This window comes from Vombatus ursinus, unplaced genomic scaffold (assembly GCF_900497805.2).
Source record: "Vombatus ursinus unplaced genomic scaffold, bare-nosed wombat genome assembly UNPS02015175.1, whole genome shotgun sequence".
Taxonomy (NCBI): Eukaryota; Metazoa; Chordata; class Mammalia; order Diprotodontia; family Vombatidae; genus Vombatus; species Vombatus ursinus.
The window spans coordinates 3,193,716-3,217,888 of record NW_020954953.1 but is presented as its reverse complement, the minus strand read 5'-3'; the positions used below and the strand labels follow the sequence as shown (position 1 = coordinate 3,217,888).

General features: G+C 36.0%; 1 protein-coding gene across 2 annotated transcripts in view; it reads left to right on the top strand.

Moving 5' to 3' along the window:
- Positions 1 to 24,173, top strand: part of LOC114031475 (dimethyladenosine transferase 1, mitochondrial-like) — a 61,009-nt gene that overhangs the window by 14,562 nt on the left and 22,274 nt on the right. For both annotated transcript variants that reach the window (XM_027846557.1, XM_027846558.1), the window contains exons 3-5: positions 3,673 to 3,781; positions 4,888 to 5,039; positions 20,937 to 21,056. In XM_027846557.1, coding sequence (XP_027702358.1) covers positions 3,673 to 3,781; positions 4,888 to 5,039; positions 20,937 to 21,056 — 381 coding nt within the window. The remainder of the gene's footprint in view (positions 1 to 3,672; positions 3,782 to 4,887; positions 5,040 to 20,936; positions 21,057 to 24,173) is intronic.

The following is a 24,173-nucleotide window of genomic DNA, read 5'->3' as shown; positions in this document are numbered from 1 at the left end:
TGCTCTCACTTGTCCTCTTCTATTAAAACCTGTTTGGGAAATTATCTCGTATCCAACATTTCCTTGGTGTGAAGTTAGACTGTGCTGTTGTGGTGATAGGAGCACTGGTTTTGCAATCAGAGGACCTGGGTTTGACTCCTGCTTCTGATGTTTACTATCTGTGTGACCTTTGGCAAGTCATTTAAACTCACTGGGCCTCAGTTTCCTTATCTGTAAAACGAAGAAGCCGAACCATGAACTCCAAGATCTCTTCCAGCTCTGCATCTATGATCTAAGGATGGTGGGATCTAGTAATGCCAGAAGAGATCTCCGGGCACCTCTAGCTCAACCTCTTCATCCCACAGATGGGGAAACGGAGATTGCAGAAGTAAAGTAACTTACCCAACTTGACCCAGGTAGTAGTAGAATTAGGATTTGAATCTAGGTCCTCTGTTTCTTTGTTTTTTTTTAACATGTGTTTTTACAGCTTTGGGTTACAAATTTTCTCCCTTCCTCCCTCCTCACTCACCCTCATTGAAAAGGCAAGCATCTCGGTACAGGTTATAGATGTGTAGTCAAGCACAGCACTTCCACAGTAGTCCTGTTGTGAAAAACTAAGTATATTTCCCTTCATCCTGTCCTACCCCGCATTTATTCTACTCTCTCTTTTGACCCTGTCTCTCCTCAGAAGTGTTTGCTTCTGATTATCCCCTCCCCCAATCTGCCCTCCCCTCTACTAACCCCCTGCTCTCTTGTCCCCTTCTCCCCTTATTTTCCTGTAGGGTAAGATAGATTTCCATACCCCATTGTGTATGTTGTTCCCTTCTTAAGCCAAATCCTGTGAGAATGAGATTCACTCATTCCCTATCACCTTTCCCCATTTCCCCTCCACTGTAAAAGTCTTTTCTTGTCTGTTTCATGTGAGATAGTTTACCTCATTTTACTTCTCCCTTTCTCCTTCTCCTAGTATAATCCTCTCTTACCCCTTAATTTTATTTTCCAGATATCACTCCTTCATCTTCAATTCACCCTGTGCCCTCTATCTATCTATCTATACATACATAAAATTTTTTCCCTCCCACTACCCTAATACTGACAAAGGACTCATGATTTACAAATATCTTTCCCTGCAGGAATGTAAACAGTTCAGCCTTAGTAAGTCTCTTATGATTTCTCTTTCCTGTTTACCTCTTCCATGTTTCACTTGAGTCTTGCATTTGAAGGTCAAATTTTATATTCAGCTCTGGTCTTTTCCACAGGAATGCTTGAAAGTCCCCTGTTTCATTGAATGACCATTTTTTACCCTGAAGGATTATACTCAGTTTTGCTGGGCAGGTGATTTTAGGTTGTAGTCCTAAACTCCTTTGCCCTCCGGAATATCATACTCCATGCCCTCCGGACCCTTAATGTAGAAGCTGCTAAATCTTGTGTTATCCTGATTATGTTTCCACAGTACTTGAATTGTTTCCTTCTGGCTGCTTGCAATATCTTCTCCTTGATCTGGGAATTCTGGAATTTGGCTACAACATTCCTGGGAGTTTTCCTTTGGGGATCTCTTTCAGGAGGTGATCGGTGGATTTTTTCAATTTCTATTTTGCCCTCTGGTTCTAAAATATCAGGGCAGTTTTCCTTGATCATTTCTTGAAAGATGATGTCTAGGCTCTTTTTTTGATCATGGCTTTCAGATAGTCCAATAATTTTAAAATTCTCTCTCCTGGATCTATTTTCCAGGTCAGTTGTTTTTCCAATGAGATATTTCACATTCTCTTCTATTTTTTCATTCCTTTGGATTAGTGTTACAGTGCTTTGATTTCTCAAATTATCCCTAGTTTCCAATTTCTCCATTTTAATTTTTAAGGAAGTATTTTCTTCAGTAAGCTTTTGGACTTCCTTTTCCATTTGGCCAATTTTACTTTTTAGGGCATTCTTCTCCTCATTGGCTTTTTGGACCTCGTTTGCCATTTGGGTTAGGCTATTTTTTAAGGTGTTATTTTCTTCAGTATTTTTTTGGGTCTCCTTTAGCATCATTCTCAGTTTTTCCTCTGCTTCTCTTACTTGCTTCTCAAAGGCCTTTTTGAGCTCTTCCATGGCCTAGGGCCAATTCATATTTTTCTTGGAGGCTTTGGATGTAGGAGCTTTGGCTTCATTGTCTTCTTCTGGTTGTATGTTTTGATCTTCTTTGTGACCAAAGTAAGATAATATAGTCTGACTCTTTTTGCACTGCTTGCTCATGATCTCAGCCAATTACTTGAGTTGCAGGCTCTTTGTTTCCAGTGTGGAGAATGTACTGTCCCCAAGCTTCAGGGGTTTTGTGCAGCTGTTTTCAGAGATACTTCTAGGGACCTGTAAATTTTCATTTCTTCCAAGGTGCTATGATCAAGGGGGAGGTGTTTACTCCTTTCCTGGCCTGTGCTCTGGTCTATGAGCACTCTTTTCTGTCTTAGAACTGTGAGGAGGGTTTCCTCTCCACAGCCACTACAAGCTCCACCACGCCAGCGCTCCTCTTTGCCCCAGGACAGCCACCCGGAACTGTGACCCAGATCCAAGCATGGGCAAAGCAAGAGAATCCTGCACCAGCAGAGAGATCCCTGCAATCCCCATCTGATCAGCCACTCTTACTCTGCCATCTTGACTCCGCCCCCTGAAGTAAACTTATTTTAAAGAAGCATGTTAGAATTAAGATTATAATTTGCTTTGGTCAAATTACTTCTCAAATCAGAGTCTGTTAATGGCTTCTTATTGCCTACCCAAAAAAGATTGAAACTCCTTAGACTGGCATGCAAAGGCCTTCCAGATCTGGTGCCACTTTGCCTTTATCCATGGAGTCTGTGTTCCAGCCAAGTTGGACTATTCAGCAGTCTATATCTACCCTATGTTCTTCTATTTCTCTGCCTTTTATCGTGCTTTTTCCCTAAGCCTATAATATTTTCCCCTTCTACCTGTGGAAATCTTTAAATCCCAACTCAGATAATACTCGTTTCCTGGAAGCTTTCCTTGATCCTTAATGACCCCCCCCAATCAAGCCTCATATAACAATTTGTACCTTTCATACAGTGGCCATGTATTATTTTGTATTATAGTATATTTTGTATGTATAATATCCCCAATTGGACTGTTTCTTTTCTAAATTTTGAATTTTCCCTATGCCTAACACAGTGCTTTATATAGAGTAGGTGCCTAATGTTTCTTGAGTTGTATTGTTATATTGATAAGTTTAGTGATAATCACAATATTACCATTTAAAGTGAAATCTTTAATAGTCTTCTTTTTTCCCTTTTCTATCCATTTTATTTTATTTCCTTCAAAAATATGACTGGAATTTGTAAGGCCATGATGCCAGGAATTGAGTTTTAGTCATCTTTGTATCCCCAGTGCTTAAAACAGTCCTTAATACAGAGGTGACATTGAATAAATATTTGTTGAGTTAGATAAAGCATACAGAAACATACATATTCTAGTAAATGACACTGTTCAGAACAGAAGTAAGTCAGAATTACTGTCCTGTTTTAAAGATAATTAAATTAAGGCTTTTAAGTTTTATATAATGTGAGCCTGTAGTAGAGCTGGAATGAGGAACTTACATGACTTCCTGAAGTTGATTTATTCCCACATAAATTTGAGATTGAAAATGTGTAGATTTTTACATAGTATCAGGAATGAATTAATGAATTTTATTTGGTTTTCCTAAAATAGATGCTATCTGATGCAGCACCTGGAAAACTGAGAATTGTCCATGGGGATGTATTAACGTTTAAATTAGAAAAGGCTTTTCCAGAACACCTTCAAAGAAAGTGGGAAGATGGTAAGTGTTTACTTGTGATTTCCATTTATTTTTAAATGTTTATTGTGGTTATCATTTCTCTGAACACATCTTTTACATGAATTATACTGTTGTAAATGAGAAAATATTTTATGATTTTCATATAAAAACTAGCTATTTTTTCCTTTTTGAAATTTTTTTACTTCATATGTTCAAAATTTTGTTTTGTGTATTTATGTTTTTCTCCCCCCCCCCACAAAGGTATCATAAGCCATGTATCTCTGATACTATAAAAGCATTGAGGAATGTTTAAAAATGGCTGTCTCCCCTTCTATTTTTGGCATGTAGGGGAAACAAGTGGTTTAGTAAGCTTAAGTAGCAATCAGTTTTCTTGTGTTTTAATCCAAATTCTATAACTATGTAAAAATCATATAGCTGGTTGGTACTCATTTAATTATAGAGGAAAGAAGTGAGGCATAGAGTGACTAATATAGGTGGAAGTAAATTACTTACTATTGTTTACATAATTTTGAATTTTACTAATACTGTTCTAATTGCTTTCTGGGCACTTACAAGTATAAAATCAAATTTGGTGCAAAATAGCAAAGTTTGTTTTAAAGGAAGAAACTTACATTGTATAGTAGTTTGGAAACATTAAAAACATAGTTACATTTAAACACATTTTTTATTAGACTTTATTATTTTTAGACTTCCTAATATATGATGTGCATTTTTTCTTAGTGTTTTGGGGTCAGTATATAGCCATGAGCAGAACTTTAGGATTTAATTTTAACCTTTGGTCTTTGATTTTGCAATGGAAATTTTTGGACAGTTTTTTGTTTGTTTGTTTTGTTTTGTTTTGTTTGTAGTTCAAAAGCATCTTTTTGGGGCAGTGGATAGAGCACTGGCCCTGAAGTCAGGAGGACCTGAGTTCAAATCCGGCCTCAGACACATAACACTCACTAGCTGTGTGACTCTGGGCAAGTCATTTAACCCCATTGCCTAGTAAAAAAAAAAAACAAAAAACAAAAGCATCTTTTCATGAAGCTTTATGTTAGCACAATAATTATCCAGTTTTAATTTATCCTTAAAATGTATTCAGAATATACTGATAAAATTACCTTGGGCCTTTCCCTTGATTCCAACAGATCCTCCAAGTGTGTATATTATTGGCAACCTGCCTTTCAGTGTGTCTACTCCACTGATTATCAAATGGCTTGAAAATATTTCTAAAAGAGATGGACCTTTTATTTATGGTAGAACACAGATGACCTTGACCTTTCAAAAGGAAGTGGCTGAGGTAAGCTTTTATTTGTCTAGACTCTAGACTATTCTACCAGGAGATCATATTCCAAATGAATGTTGTTTTATTTTCTTTGTTATCAGATGGACCATATATATTTGTCAAGTTTTAATGGAACAAAAACTAAACATGCTAGATGTAGTATCGGTTGTTATGGTAGTGAATACTCTAGGAGGAAGGTTATAGACAGCTGTGGTACTGAACCTAAGTAGACTGTGCAGAATGAGGCAGGGGAGTTGAAAAGGCCAGGAGATGCCCGTGTGATGACAAAGCCAGTAAACTTCAGCTGTAAAGTCGTCTGATATAAAGCAGGCATAATGATATTTCTACTACTTTGCTCTCGGGGAAGCTGTACAGAAAGTGCCTTTGAAATCCTAAATTCTTACAGAATGTGAATCATTAATTGCAGAAGTAGCTCATAGCAAAAGTGAGAGGAGGCTGGTTCTTCTTGCCTCGGACTTCCTTTCCCACTCTGCTCTGCTCTTCTTTTTTTCATTTGTCATGTAATGTTTTGTATTGTAGCTATCTGTATGTGTATTTAGCTCCTTCAAGCCTGTTAGCTTTATGGATTCTGAGATTGGCCTTTACTTTTATAAATCTTGCATCTCCTCCAGTGGCTAGGTCTGCCCACAAAAGGTGCTTGGTAAATGTTAGTGAAATGAGTAAAGGTAAAAGGGAGGATTTGGATCATTAAGGCACACACACTCACTCCCCAGTTAAAATTCATACCATTGTGCTTATACAAGGTGAAGCAGAAGACACTTGACAGTTGAAAAGTGTCAGATAGTCTCTTCATTTGTACTGACTTTTGCCTCACCTTGTAAATCAGATATTTCAAAGCACTTTTTTACACATTGTGTCATTCATGGTCTCAGCTCACAGTAGATAGAGATCATCTTAATTTTGGGCAGCGAGGTGGTATAATGGATAGAGTGCTGGTCCTGGAGTCAGGAAAATCTGAGTTCAAGTGCATCCTCAGGCACTTACTAAATGTGTGACCCTGGGCAAGTCACTTAACCCTGTTTGCGTCAGTTCCTCATCTGTAAAATGAGTTGGAGAAGGAAATGGCAAACCATTCCAATATCTTTGCCAAGAAAATTCCTCAAAAAGGAATCACAAAGAGTTAGACGTGACTGAAAACAACAAATAACAACAAAATTTTAATTTTACAGGTGGAAAAAATTTAACTGAAATGTCTTAAGCAAGATTAATAGTGAAACAGCTGTTTTTAAAAAGCATTAGGATGTACATCTCTCTTTTCATTGCTCTAGACATAATTCACTACCCTTTGTTCTCTCTGAGCTGATGGACTATATGAATATTTTTAGAAAAAAACTGTGGTTGATTAATTTGATGTGAAAACTGCTATTCTACATATGTGATTGTCTGCCAAATTAAAGTTTATGACTCTAGCACTAATGATTATCTGACAGAGCTCTTGCTATGAGACTCTGGAAATTTTAACTCATCCTGGTTGCCTCTTTTAGTTGACATTATTTCAAATTTGGTGCTGCTTGTACATAAATACTCTGATGGATCATCAATATGGACACTTCCTCCATATAATTAAAACCCATCCATACCTTCTAATCCTTGCAATCTTCAATATGTCCTACCATGAACCTTCCACAGGGCTCACCCATGGGTTGGGAATGTTTTATTTTCTTTACATATAGTTTTTCTGCCAGTTATCCATTGCTTTTACTATGTGCCCACATAGTAAAATGTGTCTTTCCTGACTTACATTTTTCTGATGAAACTTCAATACAGTTCTTCCTTACTAATATGCTGTGGCATACTCACACCTACCATGTGCCTCTCCTTACCTTCCAGGTGACTTACAACTTTAATTTTTAGATGCTGATATTGCATAACTCAGAGCCATGTGGCATCATTATAAAAATATTGTTTTAAAGATGAGCCTTAGTTTTAAGGAGAAGTTCAGGGTCATTAAAAGCGTGGCACAGTTTCCCAAAGGCAAAGTAGCCTGCTCTACTCCTCCAATTAAGTTCTGGGCCCAGCTTACTAGCCATTTGTAATTTCTGTCCATTCAACCATATATCATAGTTATGATAATAGGTATTCTTCATTAATTTGGTTTTTCCTTTGTGGATGGTTCAAAAAACAAACAAAAAACTCTTTTAGGTGATTATGGATCTCAGAAGATTCTGCAATGTTCTAGAGATTGATGCAATCAGTGTAATTCCATCCATAAGTAGGAGTATTTGGAGGACTACACGATCTTTAAGGAATCTCTCTTCCATTTGAACTAAGTGCTAGGTATTTTCCAAATAAATTAGGACCCTTGACTGTAGTATTTGGAATGAGGGATCCTTGTATTCAGGGTTTTTTAAAATCAGAAGAAGACTTGATAATTTCCTTATACCCATTTTATTTCATTCATTTGGTGGCAAATGCCACTTGAAATGAATAATTATGCAGTAACTACACTAGAGAGGGGAAAAGGAACCCCTATGCAAGACATAATGTGTCCACAATATATTCATTAAGAGATATTCTTTCTAGCTACCTGGAGACAAGAGTGGGATGCTGCAAATTCAGGGAATGATGTGGCAGTTTTCAGATGGGGGTGGGGTAACAGCTCCAAAAATGGCTTCTTAGCTTTTCCTTTGTGTGTAGTAAAAGTCATAATCTCTGCCAGGTGCTAGAAAAAAGACAGGTAGGAATAGGGCTTGTGATCCCATTGAAAAAGGAAATTCCTAGCAAGAAACATCCTCTACCAATGATGGTGGTTGCCTTCTCTCCAACTTATATTGTTAGAGAGCTGTCTACAGCACTGAAGTTAAGTGGGTTGCCAAGGTCCATATAACCATTATGAGTTGAGGCAAGACTTGAACTCAGGACTTTCTGTCTCTGAGATCAGCTTTCTTTATGTAATGCTGCCTTTCATGTTGGAGATTGTTGTTTAGTTGTTTTCAGCCATGTTCAATTCTTTCTAAACCTTTTCTGGGGGCCTGGGTTTTCTTGGGAAAAGTACTGAAATGGTTTGCCATTTCCTTTTCCAGCTTAATTTTACAGATGAGGGAACTGAGGCAAACAGAGTTAAGTGACTTTCCCAGAGTCACATGCCTGGGAAGTGTCTGAGGCCAGATTTGAACTCAGGTCTTCCAGACTTTAGGCCCAGCACTCTATCCACTGTGCCACCTAGCTGCCGTGTTAGAAATATTCTCTTCTTTTCAGGGGGTCTAGGAGAGTAATTCATGGGGAATAAAATGGTATTGACTACCTTTGCTTCCACGTCTGTGCTTTACGTCTTTGAATCTAATAATTAGTTGAGGAGGATGAGAGTATGGGACTAGAATATTCACTGATTTACCTGAGGTTAACTGATGAGGGAGGGCATGTAGTGTCTTATGAGGCTCTCTGGACCCAGATATATGGATGGGAGACATGTTGTTGTAAAAGAAGCTATAAGGTGTTTTCTCCTATTCAGTCAGATGCTGGTTTGACATCTTATATCCTCTATATCTTTTGGTTAGTTGTGAGATGGCAAAAAGGTGGTCCATTGTGGAATATTGCTTGTGAAAGTCTGTTTTTCCCTACTAATGCACTCTTTGAGGAATGTAATACATTAATTCATTCAATTCACCTTTAGATAGGTGACTCAGATTTTGTGTAGATGTGGGAGTAGTTTAAGTGGATAATAGGTAATTTAAGTGGGTAATGTTGATGTTTTCTTGATCACCTTTTTTTATTTTTAAATAAATAAAAGTCCAAGATTTTCTCCATACTTTTGCTATCTTCCCCTACTTTAGAAACCTTTTAAATCATTCTCCTTCAATGTCTTCAAAATTATACCTCTTCTAGTACAGGTTTCCTTTGTAAATATTTGATGCCACCTAGCTGCTTTTCACATCGTTGCTCTTTTCAGTGAGCTTTCATTAGTTTTGCTCTCTCTGTAAGTACTTCAGGACTCTGATAAGTGGGTCCAAGTATGATGGTTCCATTTTCCTTAATGGAAAAAAAATAGTTTATTTTAATAATTTTTGCACATCTTTTTAAATTTTCTTCTGTTTTCTTTCATTTTCAACCTTGAATGCCCTTGGGATGAATTTGCTTAGTTGGCTATTTTGCCAAGTTTTCTTTAGACTGGTTTTACCTTCCACCTTATCTCACTGCTTTATGAGATGACACTGCCCATAATCTGCCATCATCCTTCACAGTAGTTTACAAATGAGAATCCAGTTTTCCCTTTGACAGCCATCTAATCCCTCTCTGTTTGGTATATAAATCAAGTTTGCTGAATAAGGTGTTTTCTAGGCTCTTTTTGTCTCCTTATTGTTACAATCAATTTATATTGTTTTAACTTAGGAATGAAATTAATATAGTTGGTGTTGATGTTATTTCTGTGGTCACTTCTGATTTTTTTTCATAGCTTATTTAAATAATTCAGGATTAAGTCATTTATTTGGCATGTCTTCTTATTACTATTCTTGTTCTTGTAAAATTAGATGAGCCAATGGTCTGACTGCATAAATAGCAAACTCAGGGATAATTCTCAAGTGACTTTGACAGGAGCACAAAAAATACCTAGTTGGAGAAAACATTTAGGGCAGTGTTTTGTGTTACCAAATCAAATGTTTTTTTTTATAGTTAAAAAAAAATCAAGTACCATGGGATCTTGTATTCTCTACCTTTTAGTCACTTGTATGGTTGTAAAAATGTGGCCTGCTATAGCCTATCATTTTTTAAAGTCTACCTTCAAGGATATCCTCAATACTAGACCGTTTTCATAATGATTTTGTGGAGATGGGAGACATATGGGTTGGTAGTTATTTGTATTTCTCTGTCATCTTTTTTGATGATGATTTTTCCCCACCAAGGGGAAGAATACCTTTCAGATACTTTGAGCTATCAGTACCTTTAAAATGATTACCTACAACAAAGATCTCCTGTATAAACTTTGTTCATTCAACTCAGTTCACTAAATATTTATTTAGTGCCTACTATGTGTCAGGTACTATGCTAAGCACTGAGGATACAAATTTTAAAAAAAGAAAGACAATTTGTGCCCTTAAGGATCTTACTATCTATTGAGGAAAGAGAGCACACAAAAGGAAGCTGAAAAGTGGAAGAGATGTAGGGGGAAATGCTAAAGGGGGAGTGTGTTCTTGACATGAGGGCAGCCTATAAGAAGCCCCAGAGATGAGATAAAATGTAGTGTTTGTGGAATAGTAATAAGGCCAGTTTAGCAGGATGAAAAAAATGTGTGAAATGCATTAATATGTAATAAATTTGGAAAGATAGATTGGAGCCGAATTGTGAAGGATTTTAAATGGGAAACACAAGAGTTTGTATTTGATCATGGAAGAAATTAGAACTCCTACTCTGTGATTCTTAGCACCCATTGTATGCTTTTCTTGCCAATCCTGAAGTAGAAGTAGCAGAGAAAAAGGTATGCTCATTTTTATTCCCATTCACTTTTCTTCAGAGGTCTATCATAACAAACTTTTCTAAGATCCTAATCATCTCCTTAACTTCTTTCTTACATATTTTATAGTTAGATTTATCTAGCTCTGAAAAATGAAAGTTGAGGCCCCCCACCAGTATAGTTTTACTGTCTGTTTCCTCCTATAATTCATTTAACTTTTAAGAATTTGGATGCAATGCCTTTTGTTGCATATATATTTAATATTGATATTACTTCATCATCTGTGACACCTTTTAGCAAAATGATGTTTCTCTGTTCATCTCTTTTAATGAGGTCTGTTTTTACTTTGGCTTTGTCTGAGATCATAATTGCTACCCATGCTTTTTTACTTCAGCTGTAGTATCCTGCTTGAGAATCTTTATTTTAACTTTGTGTCTCTGTCTGTTTCAAGTTTGTTTCTTGTAAACAACATATTGTTGGAATCTGGTTTCTAATCCGTTCTGCCGCTTCCATTTTAGGGATGAATTCATTCCATTCACATTCACAGTTATGATGACTAACTGAGCATCTTCCATTCAGTTTTCTTCTGTTTATCTCTCTTTTTTTTGTTTTTTTTTGTTCTCTCTTTTTATCTTGTTTGCCCTCTAAAATCTATTTTGCTTTTTATCACTACCTTCCTTTTTCCACCTTCCTTTTTATCCCTGCTCCCTCCCTACGTTTTATTTACTTTCCCTTCCTACTTCTCTGTTGAGTAAGACAGATTTCTATACCCAATTGAGTGTGTGTGTGTGTGTGTGTGTCTGTTTATTTTACCTCTTTGAACCAGCTTAGATGAGAGTAAGACTCAAGTGTCGTCGTCTCCTCCCTCCATATTTCTCTCTACTGTAAAAACTCTTCCTTGTGTACCTCTTTTTGGTGACATAATTTTCCCCCTTCTTCCTCTCTCTTTCCCCTTCTCCATCTCCCCCCAATTTTTTTTTTACATCATCCCAACATAATCAGCTTATACCTGTGCCTTCTATCTATGTAGAATCTGTCTAACTGACCTAACAATGATAAAGTTCTTAGACATTACATGTATCCCAGTAGGAATGTAAATAGTTTAACCTTATTATATCCCTGTTTCCTTTTTCGTGTTTACCTTTTTATTGCTTCTTTTGAGTTTTGTGTTTGAAAGTCAAGTTTTCTTTTCAGCTCTGATCTTTCCATCAGGAATGTGAAAGTCCCTTTTTTCATTAAATGTCATTTTTTTCCCTTGAAAGATTATACTCACTTTTGCAGGGTTGGTAATTCTTGATTGTAATCCTAGCTCTTTTGCCTTCCAGAATATCATATTCTAATCCTTCCGCTTCTTTCATGCAGTAGCTGCTAAATCTTGTATAATCCTGACTCTGACACTACAATATTTGAATGGTTACTTTCTGGTCTGTTTGACCTGAGAGCTCTGGAATTTGGCTATAACATTTTTGGGAGTTTTCATTTTGGGATCTGTTTCAGTTGATGATTGGTGGACTCTTTCAATTTCTATTTTACCCTCTGATTCTAGGTTTTGTGGAAAGTTTTCCTTTATGATTTCTTGAAATATGATGTTTAGATTCATTCTTTAATCATGGTTTTCAAGTAGTCCATTAATTCTTAAATTATTTCTCTTCAGTCTACCTACAAGGTCAGTTGTTTTTCCAAAGCAGTAGTTAATATTTTCTTCTATTTTTTCTTCTATTTTTTTTCATTCTTTTGACTTAATTTTTTTTCTTCATGTCTTATAGGGTCATTAGCTTCTGCTTGCTCAATTCTAATTTTGAAAGAATTACTTTTTTTTCAGTGAGGTTTTTTATTTTTTAACCTCTTTTTCCCCCAGTTGGCCAATTGTGCTTTTTAAGGAGTTATTTTCTAAAGTATATTATGTTGTGCCTCTTTTACCAAACTATTGTCTTTTTATAATTTTCCTCCCTCTCATTTTTTTATTCAGTTTTTCTTCAACTGGTCTTATTTTATTTTGAAAATAATTTCTTAGCTCTTCCAGGATTCTTGGTCTTGTGTCCAATTCACATTTTTCTTTGAAACTTTGCTTCTAGTTGTTTTTGACATCATCTTCTTCTGAGCTTGTGTCTTGATCTTCCCTGTCACTGTAGTAGCTTTTTATGTTCAGGTTTTGTTGTTGTTGTTTACTCATTTTTCCAGCCTATTTCTTGACTTTTAACTTTATATTAAAGTTGGACTCTGTTCTTAGCATGGGGAGAAGGGGAGCAGGAGGAGCACTTTCCCAAGTCTTAGACTTTGTCTACACTGCTGTTTTAAGAGATAATTCTGGGAGTTTGGAAATTTTCAGTGCTTTTAAGGTAATGTGATCTGAGAAGAGATGTGATCTGCTCTTCTGGTCTGCACTTTCATCCTTACCTAGGAAGGGACTTTGACTTCTGATCCTTATGTCCCCTGATCCCTTGGGACCAAAAGCTCTCCTCTCCTGAAACTTTAGCTCAGCAGTGGATGTAGGTAATAGGTAACCAGCACCTTGTCCTGCACCCAGTTTTAGCACAGGGGTCCCTTGCATCTCTTTTAAACCAGTTGCTCAGTGTCCTTTGGGCTGAGAGCTGAAGCTGCTGTTGTCACTGCCTCCAACTCCTACAGCTTGTGTTGCCGTCATATGGGCTTCTGGCCAGTCCTTACTCCTATGTCACAGACCTCTCCTTCTGACTTCCTAAGTTGTCCTAGGCAGGAAAGACGTCTCACTCTAACCTTTTGTTGGCTCTTCCACTCCAGAATTCAATTTGAGCCATTATTCTAAAATTGTTTGGAAGGGAATGTTAGGAGAACTTGATTATAGTGCTTTCCCTGCCATCTTGACTCCGCTCCTGGAAGTTCCAAAAAAGAGAATTTTGTATTGGATTCTGAGGCAATAGGGAACTAGCAGAGTTTTGTTAGACTGCCCTTTACGAAAATGACTTTGGCAGCTGAATAGAGAATGGATTGGAGTGGCGAGAGGCTTGAGGTGGATAGACCATCGCAGAATATTGCAGTAATCCAGGCTTGAAGTGATGAGAGTCTGCACCAGAGTGGTAGCAGTGTCAGAGTAGAGAAGGGGGCATATTTAAGAGATGGGGCCAAGGTGAAATTGGCAGACCTTGGCAATAGATTAGATATTGGGAGTGGGAGGTGAGAGATAATGAGGACTTATGAACTGAGAGGATGTGATGCTCTTGAAAATAAAAGGGAAGGTAGGAGATAGAGAGGGTTTAGGGGGAAAGGTACTGAGTTTTGTTTTGTACATGTTGAGGTTAAGATGTCTGTTATGCATCTAGTTCAAGATGTCTGAAAGGCTGTTGGAGATGTGAGATTGGAGGTCAGCAGAGAAGTTGGGGCAGGATAGGTAGATTTGAGAATCTTCAGCATAGACATGGTAAATTCTGTGTGAGCTGATGAGATCATCGCGTGAAATAGTATAGAAGGAGAAGAGAAGAGGGCCTAGGACAGAGCCCTGGGACACCCATGGTAAATGGACATGGACTGTCTGAAGATCTAGCAAAGGTCCTCAAAGAGATTAAGAAGAAGTTGTCTGATTGGTAGGAGGAGAACCAGGAGAGAGTGGTGCCCTGAATTCCTAGAAAAAAGAGTATTCAGGAGGTGATCAACAGTGTCAGAGGCTCCGGAGAGGTTGAGGAGAATGAGGTTTGAGAAAATGCCATCAGATTTGGTAATTAGGATATCATTGGTAACTTTGGAGAGAGCGTTTTCGGTGGAATGATGAATTAAGAAGCCAGATTATAGGGAGTTAAGAAAAGTGTGAGAGAAGAGAAAGCAGAGGTTTCTATTGTAGACAGCATTCTCAAGAAATTGCACCACAAAAGGATAGAAAAAATACAGGACAATAATATGGACAGAAGGATCAAATGAGGATTTCTTGAGGATAGGGTGAGACATGGGCATGTTGGTAGGCAATAAGGAAAGAGTCAGTAGACAGGGAGAGATTGGAGATAAAGGAGAGAGTGGGGGTGTCAAGAGGGGCAGGATGGAGTGGACAGGATGGAATGGGATTGATTATACTGGTAGAGGTTTGCCTTGGCAAGTAGTAGCGCCACCTCTTTTTGTGAGATGGAGGTGAAGGAGAAGATAATGGCAGAAGGCATCTGAGTGACACGAAAGGAGGATGAGAGGAGAAGAGGGAGCTCATTATGAATAACTTTAGTTTTTGCAGTAAAATGAGGCAAAGTTCTCAGCTAAGAGAGTGAGGGGAAGAGTGGCCATGGGAGATGTGAAGAGGGATGAATAGGTTTAGAAGAACTACTGTGGAAAGTGAGATTAGTGAGTTAATAAGAGAGAGGTCGAAGGATGGCCTACTAGCAGTAAGGGCTGAGTTGAGGTAGTGTAGCATAAATTTGTAGTGAACTGGTCAGAACTGTCCATTATATTTGAAGCTGAGATTTTCTCCCATATTTGTATTCTTGTGTCATTGAGTGGAGTGAGTATTGTCTTTGGTTTGAGGTTGATGGGTGTACTTATTAGTGCCTTGATAAGGATGAGAGTTGGTTTTGATCTGTTTAGTGACGTTAACACTGGGTAGTAGACTGTGCATACAATTATTTTGTTATTTAATCACTATTCTTTTAGCATGGCCCATATATCTCCATAGTAAACTCATGGATTTTTTTTTTAAAAAAAGTTCTTCTTTCCTAGTTTTCATGTTCCAATGTTCTAGTTTCCAAACTACTTCAAGGAACTTAAACGTGGAACATTAGCTACTATTTCAGAGCCTCCTGATAGTGGATTAGAAGTCCAAAAAGCTTTTGTAGAACTTTTCTAATTCTTTGCCCCACCACTAACCTTCAGCTGAAAGTAATCTGTCCTTTCTTGAAATCCCCAATAGCACCTTTCCTTTGTCCATATGACATGCTGCTTTTTATCCATGCCCTCTACTAGTCATATGTCATCTCTTGTAGATTTTAACCTCCTTGAGGCCAAAGGCATTATTCATCATTATATCTCACTTGGCACTCAGCATGGTACATTGCTTATAGTAATCACAATAAATATTTTCACTGAATTAAGAGATTTCAGTTCTTGCTTTCCTTCCTGAGTTGACAGCTTTTATAAGCAGTAATCAGCTACATAATATACTTTTCAGAGAACTTAAGTATAGGCAGGTGGGTAAGCTCTTTATCTTTTGAAGGGTTGAAAATTATGTAGACATATCCTTCTTCCCTTGTGAGCTAGTTGAAGGAATTATTGTATCCATTTTATAGACAAGGAAAATATGATTAGAAGATTTCAGTGGCTTACATAGTTATAGCAATCATCTTTATAATGATGACTATGACTTAGCTTTTTGCTGTTACTCATTTTTCATTGCTATCTTATTGATGTGAGTATGATCCCCAATTTTGGCATATTTTCATTACACTGTCACTTCTATAGCAACATGAGAAGATCTACATGAAACATTTTTTCTATGTTACATTTGTAGGTATTATTTTTTTATTTTGTACAGGACATTTATAATAGTTTTGACACATAATGTTTTCTAACCTAAAAACATGTTTTTAACAATATGTACCTTTTAACTGAAAGTCATATGCATTTTTTGCAAAATTTTGTAGTGAATTTTCTCCATGAAGTTGCTAAACTATCATTTTCCTCTAAATGTTACCTTCTATGGAATTGCTATTTTGATGCATGAGCATGACATCCAGATGACCCTTGGTTTTTATGGGTGGTGCCAACATATCGCATACATTCTGATGGATCCTCCTAAGCTGGAATGGTTTTATGTATGGGCTTAGTGATAGACTGTGTGCCTGTTAGCTAAAGCTCAGTCTAATTAAGTTCAGAGTAGGTCCTCAGCAGAAGGTTGGCCATCAACTAATGACATTTTTTGGTCACAACAACTCAAGAAGATTGTGAAGTTTTGGATGGATTTAAACTATGCTTTTGAAGTCTTGGGATCATAGGATTTAGAGCTGAAAGAAACCTCAGGGATAACCTAGATCCTAATTTTTATAGATGAGGAAATTAAGACCCAAAGAGGTTAAATAAATTATACTATATCACACAAGTAGCATGTGGCAGAAACAGGATTCCATCCCAGGTCTTTTTTTTTTGTATGAAGCCCCATAGTATACGTGCTTTAATTGTAACAAACCTAGTGCCAGGTCTCTGAGGACAAATAACCTAATAATTTTATCAATAAAACCTGCTAAGAAATATAAGGAAATAATTGCCACAAAACCATGATGAGTCTTATTGGGGATGATAGTATTAGAAAAGTCTAATTTATAAAATGTTTTTTAAAAGAGATATGGGTTTATTTTGCTTATTCAACTAAAGCTAACAAAAATGTAACTAGAGGTCCTTAGGGATCTCTGTCAATAATAAATAAAAATAATTTGTAGTTGACCAGTTATTTGCATATACTCCATACTGCATCACAGTAGTTTAGAGTTCTATGACTGTTGTGACCTTGTTTATGAAGTTTATTTGTTTAGTCACATCTTTTTTTTTTTTTTTTCAACATGATGCTTTATTTTGATAACAAATAAGACTATGGGAATGCACAATCCCATTTACAAGACTCATGACTGTATTTCTTTAGGTTCAAATGATCTCATGATTTCATGCTTTCTTATCAGTGTACTTTTCTTCCAATCATTTTTTGTAGATGAAATTTCTAATCTCTTAGATCAGGTAGGTTTATTTAGATCAGAAGTTATCAACTTTGTGTCATTGACCCCTTGGGCAGTCTGGTGAAGCTTATGGACTCCTTCTCAGATAATGTCTATGAGTACATAAAATACATACAGAGGAAACCAACAGTCAAAGGTTAGCAAAAATAAAGATGTAACATTTTTTTTCCCATTCAAATTCGTGGATCCCTTCAACTCTATCCATGGACCACGGATTAAGAAGCCCTGAATTAGAGGTTACACTGAGCTTTTTCTTATTCTTTGTAGTCACATCTTTCTAGATAGAACAAAGGAAAACTTCAGTCCCAATCCCTGTCCAAGTAATTACAAACCCCAATATGAGATGCAGACATTGTTGGGTAGCTGATCCTTATTTTAGACCTAACACATATACCATAGGTGTACATTTTCTGCGTTAGAGAGCTTAGCACTCATTTGAGAGTCATGTGTCGTCTGAGAATTTTATATAAGCTGCATGCAAATGCTAGGGATTATTTGTATTACTTATGTATAGAATTGTTTTGGTCACCTTACAACGCAAGATAAATAGAGCCCTTCTTTGTTCTTTGTATAAAATTTAAATGTAGGAAATACTGAGAAACATGCTTACTAAAGGACATGCAGTCATCTGTACAGTGACAGATTATGTACTAGAATCAGAGAATTTTGTATCCAAAAGGGATGTTAATATGTTCTACCCTTTGTGTTATAGATGAGAAAACAGGTGAACAGAAGTTTAATTAATTGCCAAATAACTAACTACTAGTGGCAGAGCTGGGGCCAGAACTGGCATGCATGACTCCCAGTAAAGCCATGATTTTCCAGTTTAACAGTATTTATTAAGTGCCTACTGTCTACAGAAGACTGTAATCAGTTCGAGGTACCCTGTGACATTTAATTAAAACATGGTCCCTGTCTTCATAAATTTTGCAGTCTATTAAGGAGTTGTGAAGATAGTACATAGACAAATAACTATAAAATTATTTGACGCCTTTGGCCATTTGTGAAGAATGAAGAACCAGAAGATGAGATCCATTGTCTCTGATACCTAACTGCTACAGCTCTTCAAGAGTAAATCTTATTCATGTTAAAATTATTGTAGTGGTTGCAGAGAAGAAATAATATTGTCTTTGAATTCTCTAGCTCCTTATTTTTTCATACTTAGATATACTGCTCTAAGTTGAGGTGTCAGAAGTTTCCTTGTACTTAAAATTAAACAGTTTGGTGTGCTGACCTTTTGTTGTTATGATAATTTATCCATAGAAGAAGGCCTTTAAGTTTGTGTAGCTTCACATATGACTTACTAACCACAGAAATAGCTGTGACTAGTGAATAGGACATCGTCCTCGGACACTGAATCTATGAAATCTTGTACAAAGCACTTTATTACTCTCATGTCTCCATTTCTTTCTCTAATAAATTGGAATAAATATTTATACCACTTTCTGTTAAACTGGAATGATATGTCTTTAGATTAACTTGAAATAATTATGTTGTTTAAAGAGATATAGTTAAACTCTTCAGGCCTTTTAAGGTCTCTAGAGGAAAGATTATCATTCACATAATAGATAATGTGTGCTGGGCTAGTGTGAACAGAGGAATATATTTTACATATACTATATAAAATACTATATAGATTTCATGAAAAAAAATCCAGGATAGGATATTATTTGGAAAATATGCAGCCATCTGTTTGGGGGATACGATTTTATTTTTTGTTAAAGAATTCTATCCTCAGTCCCATTCTATTCATTTTCATTAGTGATTCAGATGAATTTATGCTTATAAGATTTGAAGATGACACTCAACTGGGATGGATAACTAATATACTTTATAATAGAATAGGGATTCAAAAATAATCCTAAAGGCTGAAGCAATAGGCCAAATTGAATACAATGAAATTAAGTAGAAATATGTATAAAGTCCAAAATTTGGATCTTAAAAAATTAGCTTTACAAGTACTGGAATGATGAGGCATAGTTAAACAACATATTCATGTAATTCATATAATAAAGACTTGGTTGTTTTAGTGTACGGTGTAAATTCAGTCTGATTTAACAGTGTGACATGATAGCGAAAAAAACCTAACCTAATGTTAATAGAAGCATGACGTTCATAAGAGGAGAAATGGTGGATGAGAATGTAGCAAAGATTTTTACATGGAGCATTGTGTTCAGTTGCAGGCACCACATTTTAGGAAGGGCTTTGGCAGGTTGCAGAACATTTGAAAGAAGATGGCTGAGATAGTGAGGAGATTGGGCAGTAGGCCATAGGGGCACCTTTCAAAGGAAATGGGGGTATTTAGCCTGAAGAAGGAAAGACTGAGGGTTTGTAAAGAACTGTACTTAAGGTATTTTTAAGTTCTGTCATGTAGAAGGATTAATTTATTTTCCTTGGTTCCAAAGAATAGAACTTAGAATAGTAGGGAGAAATGATAGATTAGCGGATTTTGACTCAGAACAAGGAAAAACATAACAAGAGAACTGCCCATAAATGGAGTGGGCTTCCTTGAGAGAGCTCATCACTGAAGGTCCTCAAGTAGGTAACTATTTACTTGAGTATGTTTTAAGGGAGAATCCTCAGATCTAGGTTAGGCTGAAGTGACTCAAGGGCCCTTGCAGCTCTGATATTGTTTAACTCTAGCTGATTTAGTCTTTAATTTCCATCACGGGATATGCTAAGAAGTTTTAAAACTTACATTTTATTTGTACTTTTTGAATTTTAGATGTGTGTTTTTCTGCTTCATGGGTCTATGATAGACATGTTTTTCTTAATTTATTGTTAAAGAGAATTCTATAAAACCAATATTAATACCAAGTACCTTGAAAAATCAATGACAATACATTAATGTATTCATATATAGGGAGATACACATACACATATGTGTTCATACACATATGTATGTGTATCTTTGTGTATATATGTGTGTGTGTGTATATATAGATATCGATATCTCTCTTTTCTCTCTCTCTATCTGTATTTATGTATAATTGTTGGTTCTTTATTCTTATTCCTTGCACAAAATGTACTTTTATTATGTTAACATATTTTTCCTTTATATTGGTGTATATACTTTTCTTGTTTTTTTTGTTATAGTGAGGGTATTTTTTTTTATTATTTTTGGTCAGCATTTTTTTTTTTTACTGCAGTGTCATGCTGTTAAATTAGACTGAATTTACATATATGCAATAGATTAGAGGTCATGGGCACACAGAAAGGGAAAGGAAATGAATGGTCCAGGACAGAGCCTTAGTTAGTGGTTATTAGGTGGATGCGAATATAACAAACGGGCCTAAGAAAGAATGATCAGATAGGTAGGAGGAGAACCAAGAAAGATTAGTTTTACAGAAGCCAAGGGAGAGAGGCTATTCGTCAAAGAAGGTAAGTCATTATTGTCAGAAGCGTAATCACTCATTAAGCATTTGGACATCTAGGTAGCGCACTGGACCTGGAGTCAGAGAGACAGACCTGAGTTCAAATCCAGTCTCAGACACATACTAGCTATGTGATTCTGAGCAAATCACAACCTCTTCTACTTCAGTTTTCTCATGTAAAAGGGAGATCATAATAACACCTATTCCCACCATTCCCAGGGTAGTTGTGAGGATAAAATGAGATACTATTTGTAAAGTGATTTTCAAACCTCAAAGAACTGCATAAATGCTAACTATTATTAAAAAGCTTTTAATTTTTTATTATTAAAAAACTTTATTTTTTTCAAATTGGCCATCAATTTTCCACAAAGTATACGTAAATGAGCAAGCTTTTATTCTATTTTGTCTGATTTATTTAATTTTGTACTAACATGGCAGCCACTTTTTTTCTTAGAGACTGACTGCCAATACAGGAAGCAAACAACGAAGTCGACTTTCCATCATGGCCCAGTATCTCTGCAAGGTTCAGCATTCCTTTACGATTCCAGGACGAGCTTTTGTTCCCAAACCAGAGGTAAGTCTTTGATTGTAGTTGTTGTTAATAGAGAGAGTTCAGCTTGGAAAATCTGCCTCTAGAACCTAATTTACTCAAGCATGCAGACCAGTTTCTTCAATTTTATTTTCTTTTTAAAAAATGAGAACCATAACATATATAAGACTTCCACTTGGTCATTGTCATGACTGAAATATATTTTTCCTCAGGATAATAAATCTCAAGCAAAAATATGTCATGTTAATTTTTTTTGGTTAGTTTTCCAGGTAAAGCTTTATTAAGTAGATACTCATTTCAACAAATCAACTTATTTTGTTTTTTAGGAGATCTCATTTTGAGAGTAATTTGTGTATAGTTGGATGTTAGCTTTTAGATTCTAAATGCTGGTATTTATAGATTTGAAAGTGCTAAGTTCTAGACACAACAATCTCAGCAGAAGAAATGAAATACTTGTGTCCATGAGGACCAAATGGCTTGTTCACTGCTTGTGAGCTGCTATAAAACATTTAATATGAAAGGCCCGGAAATGTCTCATTCACACATAGAGCTCTGAAATACAAAGTCTAGCAAAGTTGCTATTCCATGCTGCCACCACATGTCACTGACTCTTAATGCTAGATTTTCTTATAATTGAATTTTTCTTCATTCTCATTTTTCACATCTCTGGGTGATTTCAAGTTATTTGTAACTCACACTTGATGACTTACAGGCAGTATAAATACCCAGAGTAATTTGAAACTATAAAAGAGACAGGATCCGAGTGTCTATGTAGGACCTGTGTGGTGGTCATCTAGTGAGAGTGGCAACTAAAAGACAGTCTGAATGCTACCTTCATACTCCTGAAGTCATCAAATAGAGGAAGGCCTCCTGCACATTTACTAGGTTGTCTGCATAGGTGTTATGAAGAGATCTGGACCAGAACAGTGTAGTTTGTGACCTGCATCATTGGAGGGACTCCCCCTACAGAGAGGCTCCATCAAAATAATAGATTAGATTGATAAACGGCCCCAATGTATTATTTCTGGACTGTTTAGAAGCTGTAACTTAGTGTTGTTGAACTCCAAAATAGAAATAAATCCCTGAGGGCCGCATACTGACTTAGAAAACCACAAATTAACACTGTGTCTGTTGTATTATATTTTTTGTTTATTTTCTTAAACATTTCCCAATTACATTTTAATCTAGTTCGGGCCCTACTCAGGAGTTTCCTGAGCCATAGACACCTCTGCTGTAACTAATGATTATAATAATCATAGCTGACATTTGTATGGTGTTTATAATTTACAAAGGACTTTTCAGAATAATGCCTTGCATTTTGCTTACTAACTGCTTATTTGCACTCTTTACAACGCGTGTTGGGATAAGGACTAGACGTGTGATTTCATTAGGATAGTGCCGGTAATCACTTTACTGCAACTTAAAGTCTAAAAGAGTTGCCATGAGCACTGAGAAGTTGTGACTTGCCCAGTATGTATCAGTTGTGAGAGTTGAGCCTAAATCTTCCTGGCTTGAAGCTGAGTCTCTATTCATTAGACCATACTATTTCTATGAGAGATGGATGGAACAATTATTATTCATTTCATTTTATAGGTAAGAAAGTTAGACTTAGGTTAAGTCACTTTCTCAAGGTCATGCAGCTAAAATATGGCAGAACCAAGACTCAGCCCCACATCCTTTGAGTTCTAGTTCAGTACTCTTTCCACTTAATGATGACATTTTTATAATTGTAGAATGGGAATATTCATTTTAGGGGGAAAAAAGTGGTCATTATCATCAGAGGAAGCTATTGCTACTGTGTACTAAATTTTAGTTTTATTCAGATAAGGCATAGTGTTAATTTTATTGTATGTTATTTTCAATAGCACACATAACTGGTTTCTTGTTATAGTAAATTATATTAGCCAAAGTCTATGTTAATATTTAAATTTGGCCAAGAATTCCTTAGGATATGGGTCAGAATAAAATGCCTCAGTTCAGAATTTTTGGAGGTATTCAGAAAATGTCAGACTTGTCATTAAATTAAATTTTATCAGTCCCATAGTTAATTTTGCATTTCATCTCCTGGGAGATAAATTGTAATCTTGAAAAAATATCTTTTGGGAAGCAATTATATGTTTTCTTTTTTTAATCACATTGATGACTATTTCATTATTTCTTCATAAACTAAGTGCCTCATACATAGTAAGTAAGCATTTATTAAATCCCTGCTTTTTGGCAGGCACTGTGCTAAATGCTACATAATAGTACTTAATAAAGACTTCTCCAGTTCAGTTGATTTAAAATGCATGTTTTTACATGTACTTATATATTACATTTGTCTCAATTGGTAATTGCGTTCCTCTTTTACAAGCACATCTGTAGCCATATTCTGCTTTGTATTTCTATTTAAACATTTTATTTGTGTATTAATATTTTCTCTACTCATCAAGATTTTAAGTTCCTTAAGATATATGTACATATGTTATATATATAGAGTGCTATTTAATGACACAATTGAAATATAGATAATGGAGGAACCTATAAAGTTTGTTATCTAAGTCATAGTTTACCTATTCAGAATATTAAATTTGCTTTTAGCAAAACATTTTAAAGTTTTGACAAATATAAAATGTTCATGTCTTAAACAAATAACATCAATCCTATTTAAAAGCCTTTTTTACCATTTTCTTGTGGTTAAGATTCCTGTAGTTACTTATAAAGTTACCCTTTCTCTTTTTGTTTTCTGTAAAATATTAATGCAGAGCCTTAATTAAACGGAATTACAGAACAGGTTAGTACTCTTCATTTAAGCAATCTGTTGAGAGTACTTATGCGTAATTTAAAAGATTACATTTTAATTTTTGCTTATGTAAAATATTGCTTTATGTAAAAATTTTCTCATGTAAAATATTGCTTACGTAAAATTTTGCTTATGTAAAAACCTCTCCAGTATCTTTGCCAAGAAAATCCCAAATTGGGGCAGCTAGGTGTCACAGCGGATAGAGTACTAGCCCTGGATTCAGGAGGACCTGAGTTCAAATCCGGCCTCAGACACATAACACTTACTAGCTGTGTGACCCTGGGCAAGTCATTTAACCCCACTGCCTAGTCAAAAAAAAAAAATCCCAAATAGGATCACGAAGAGTAGGACACTACTGA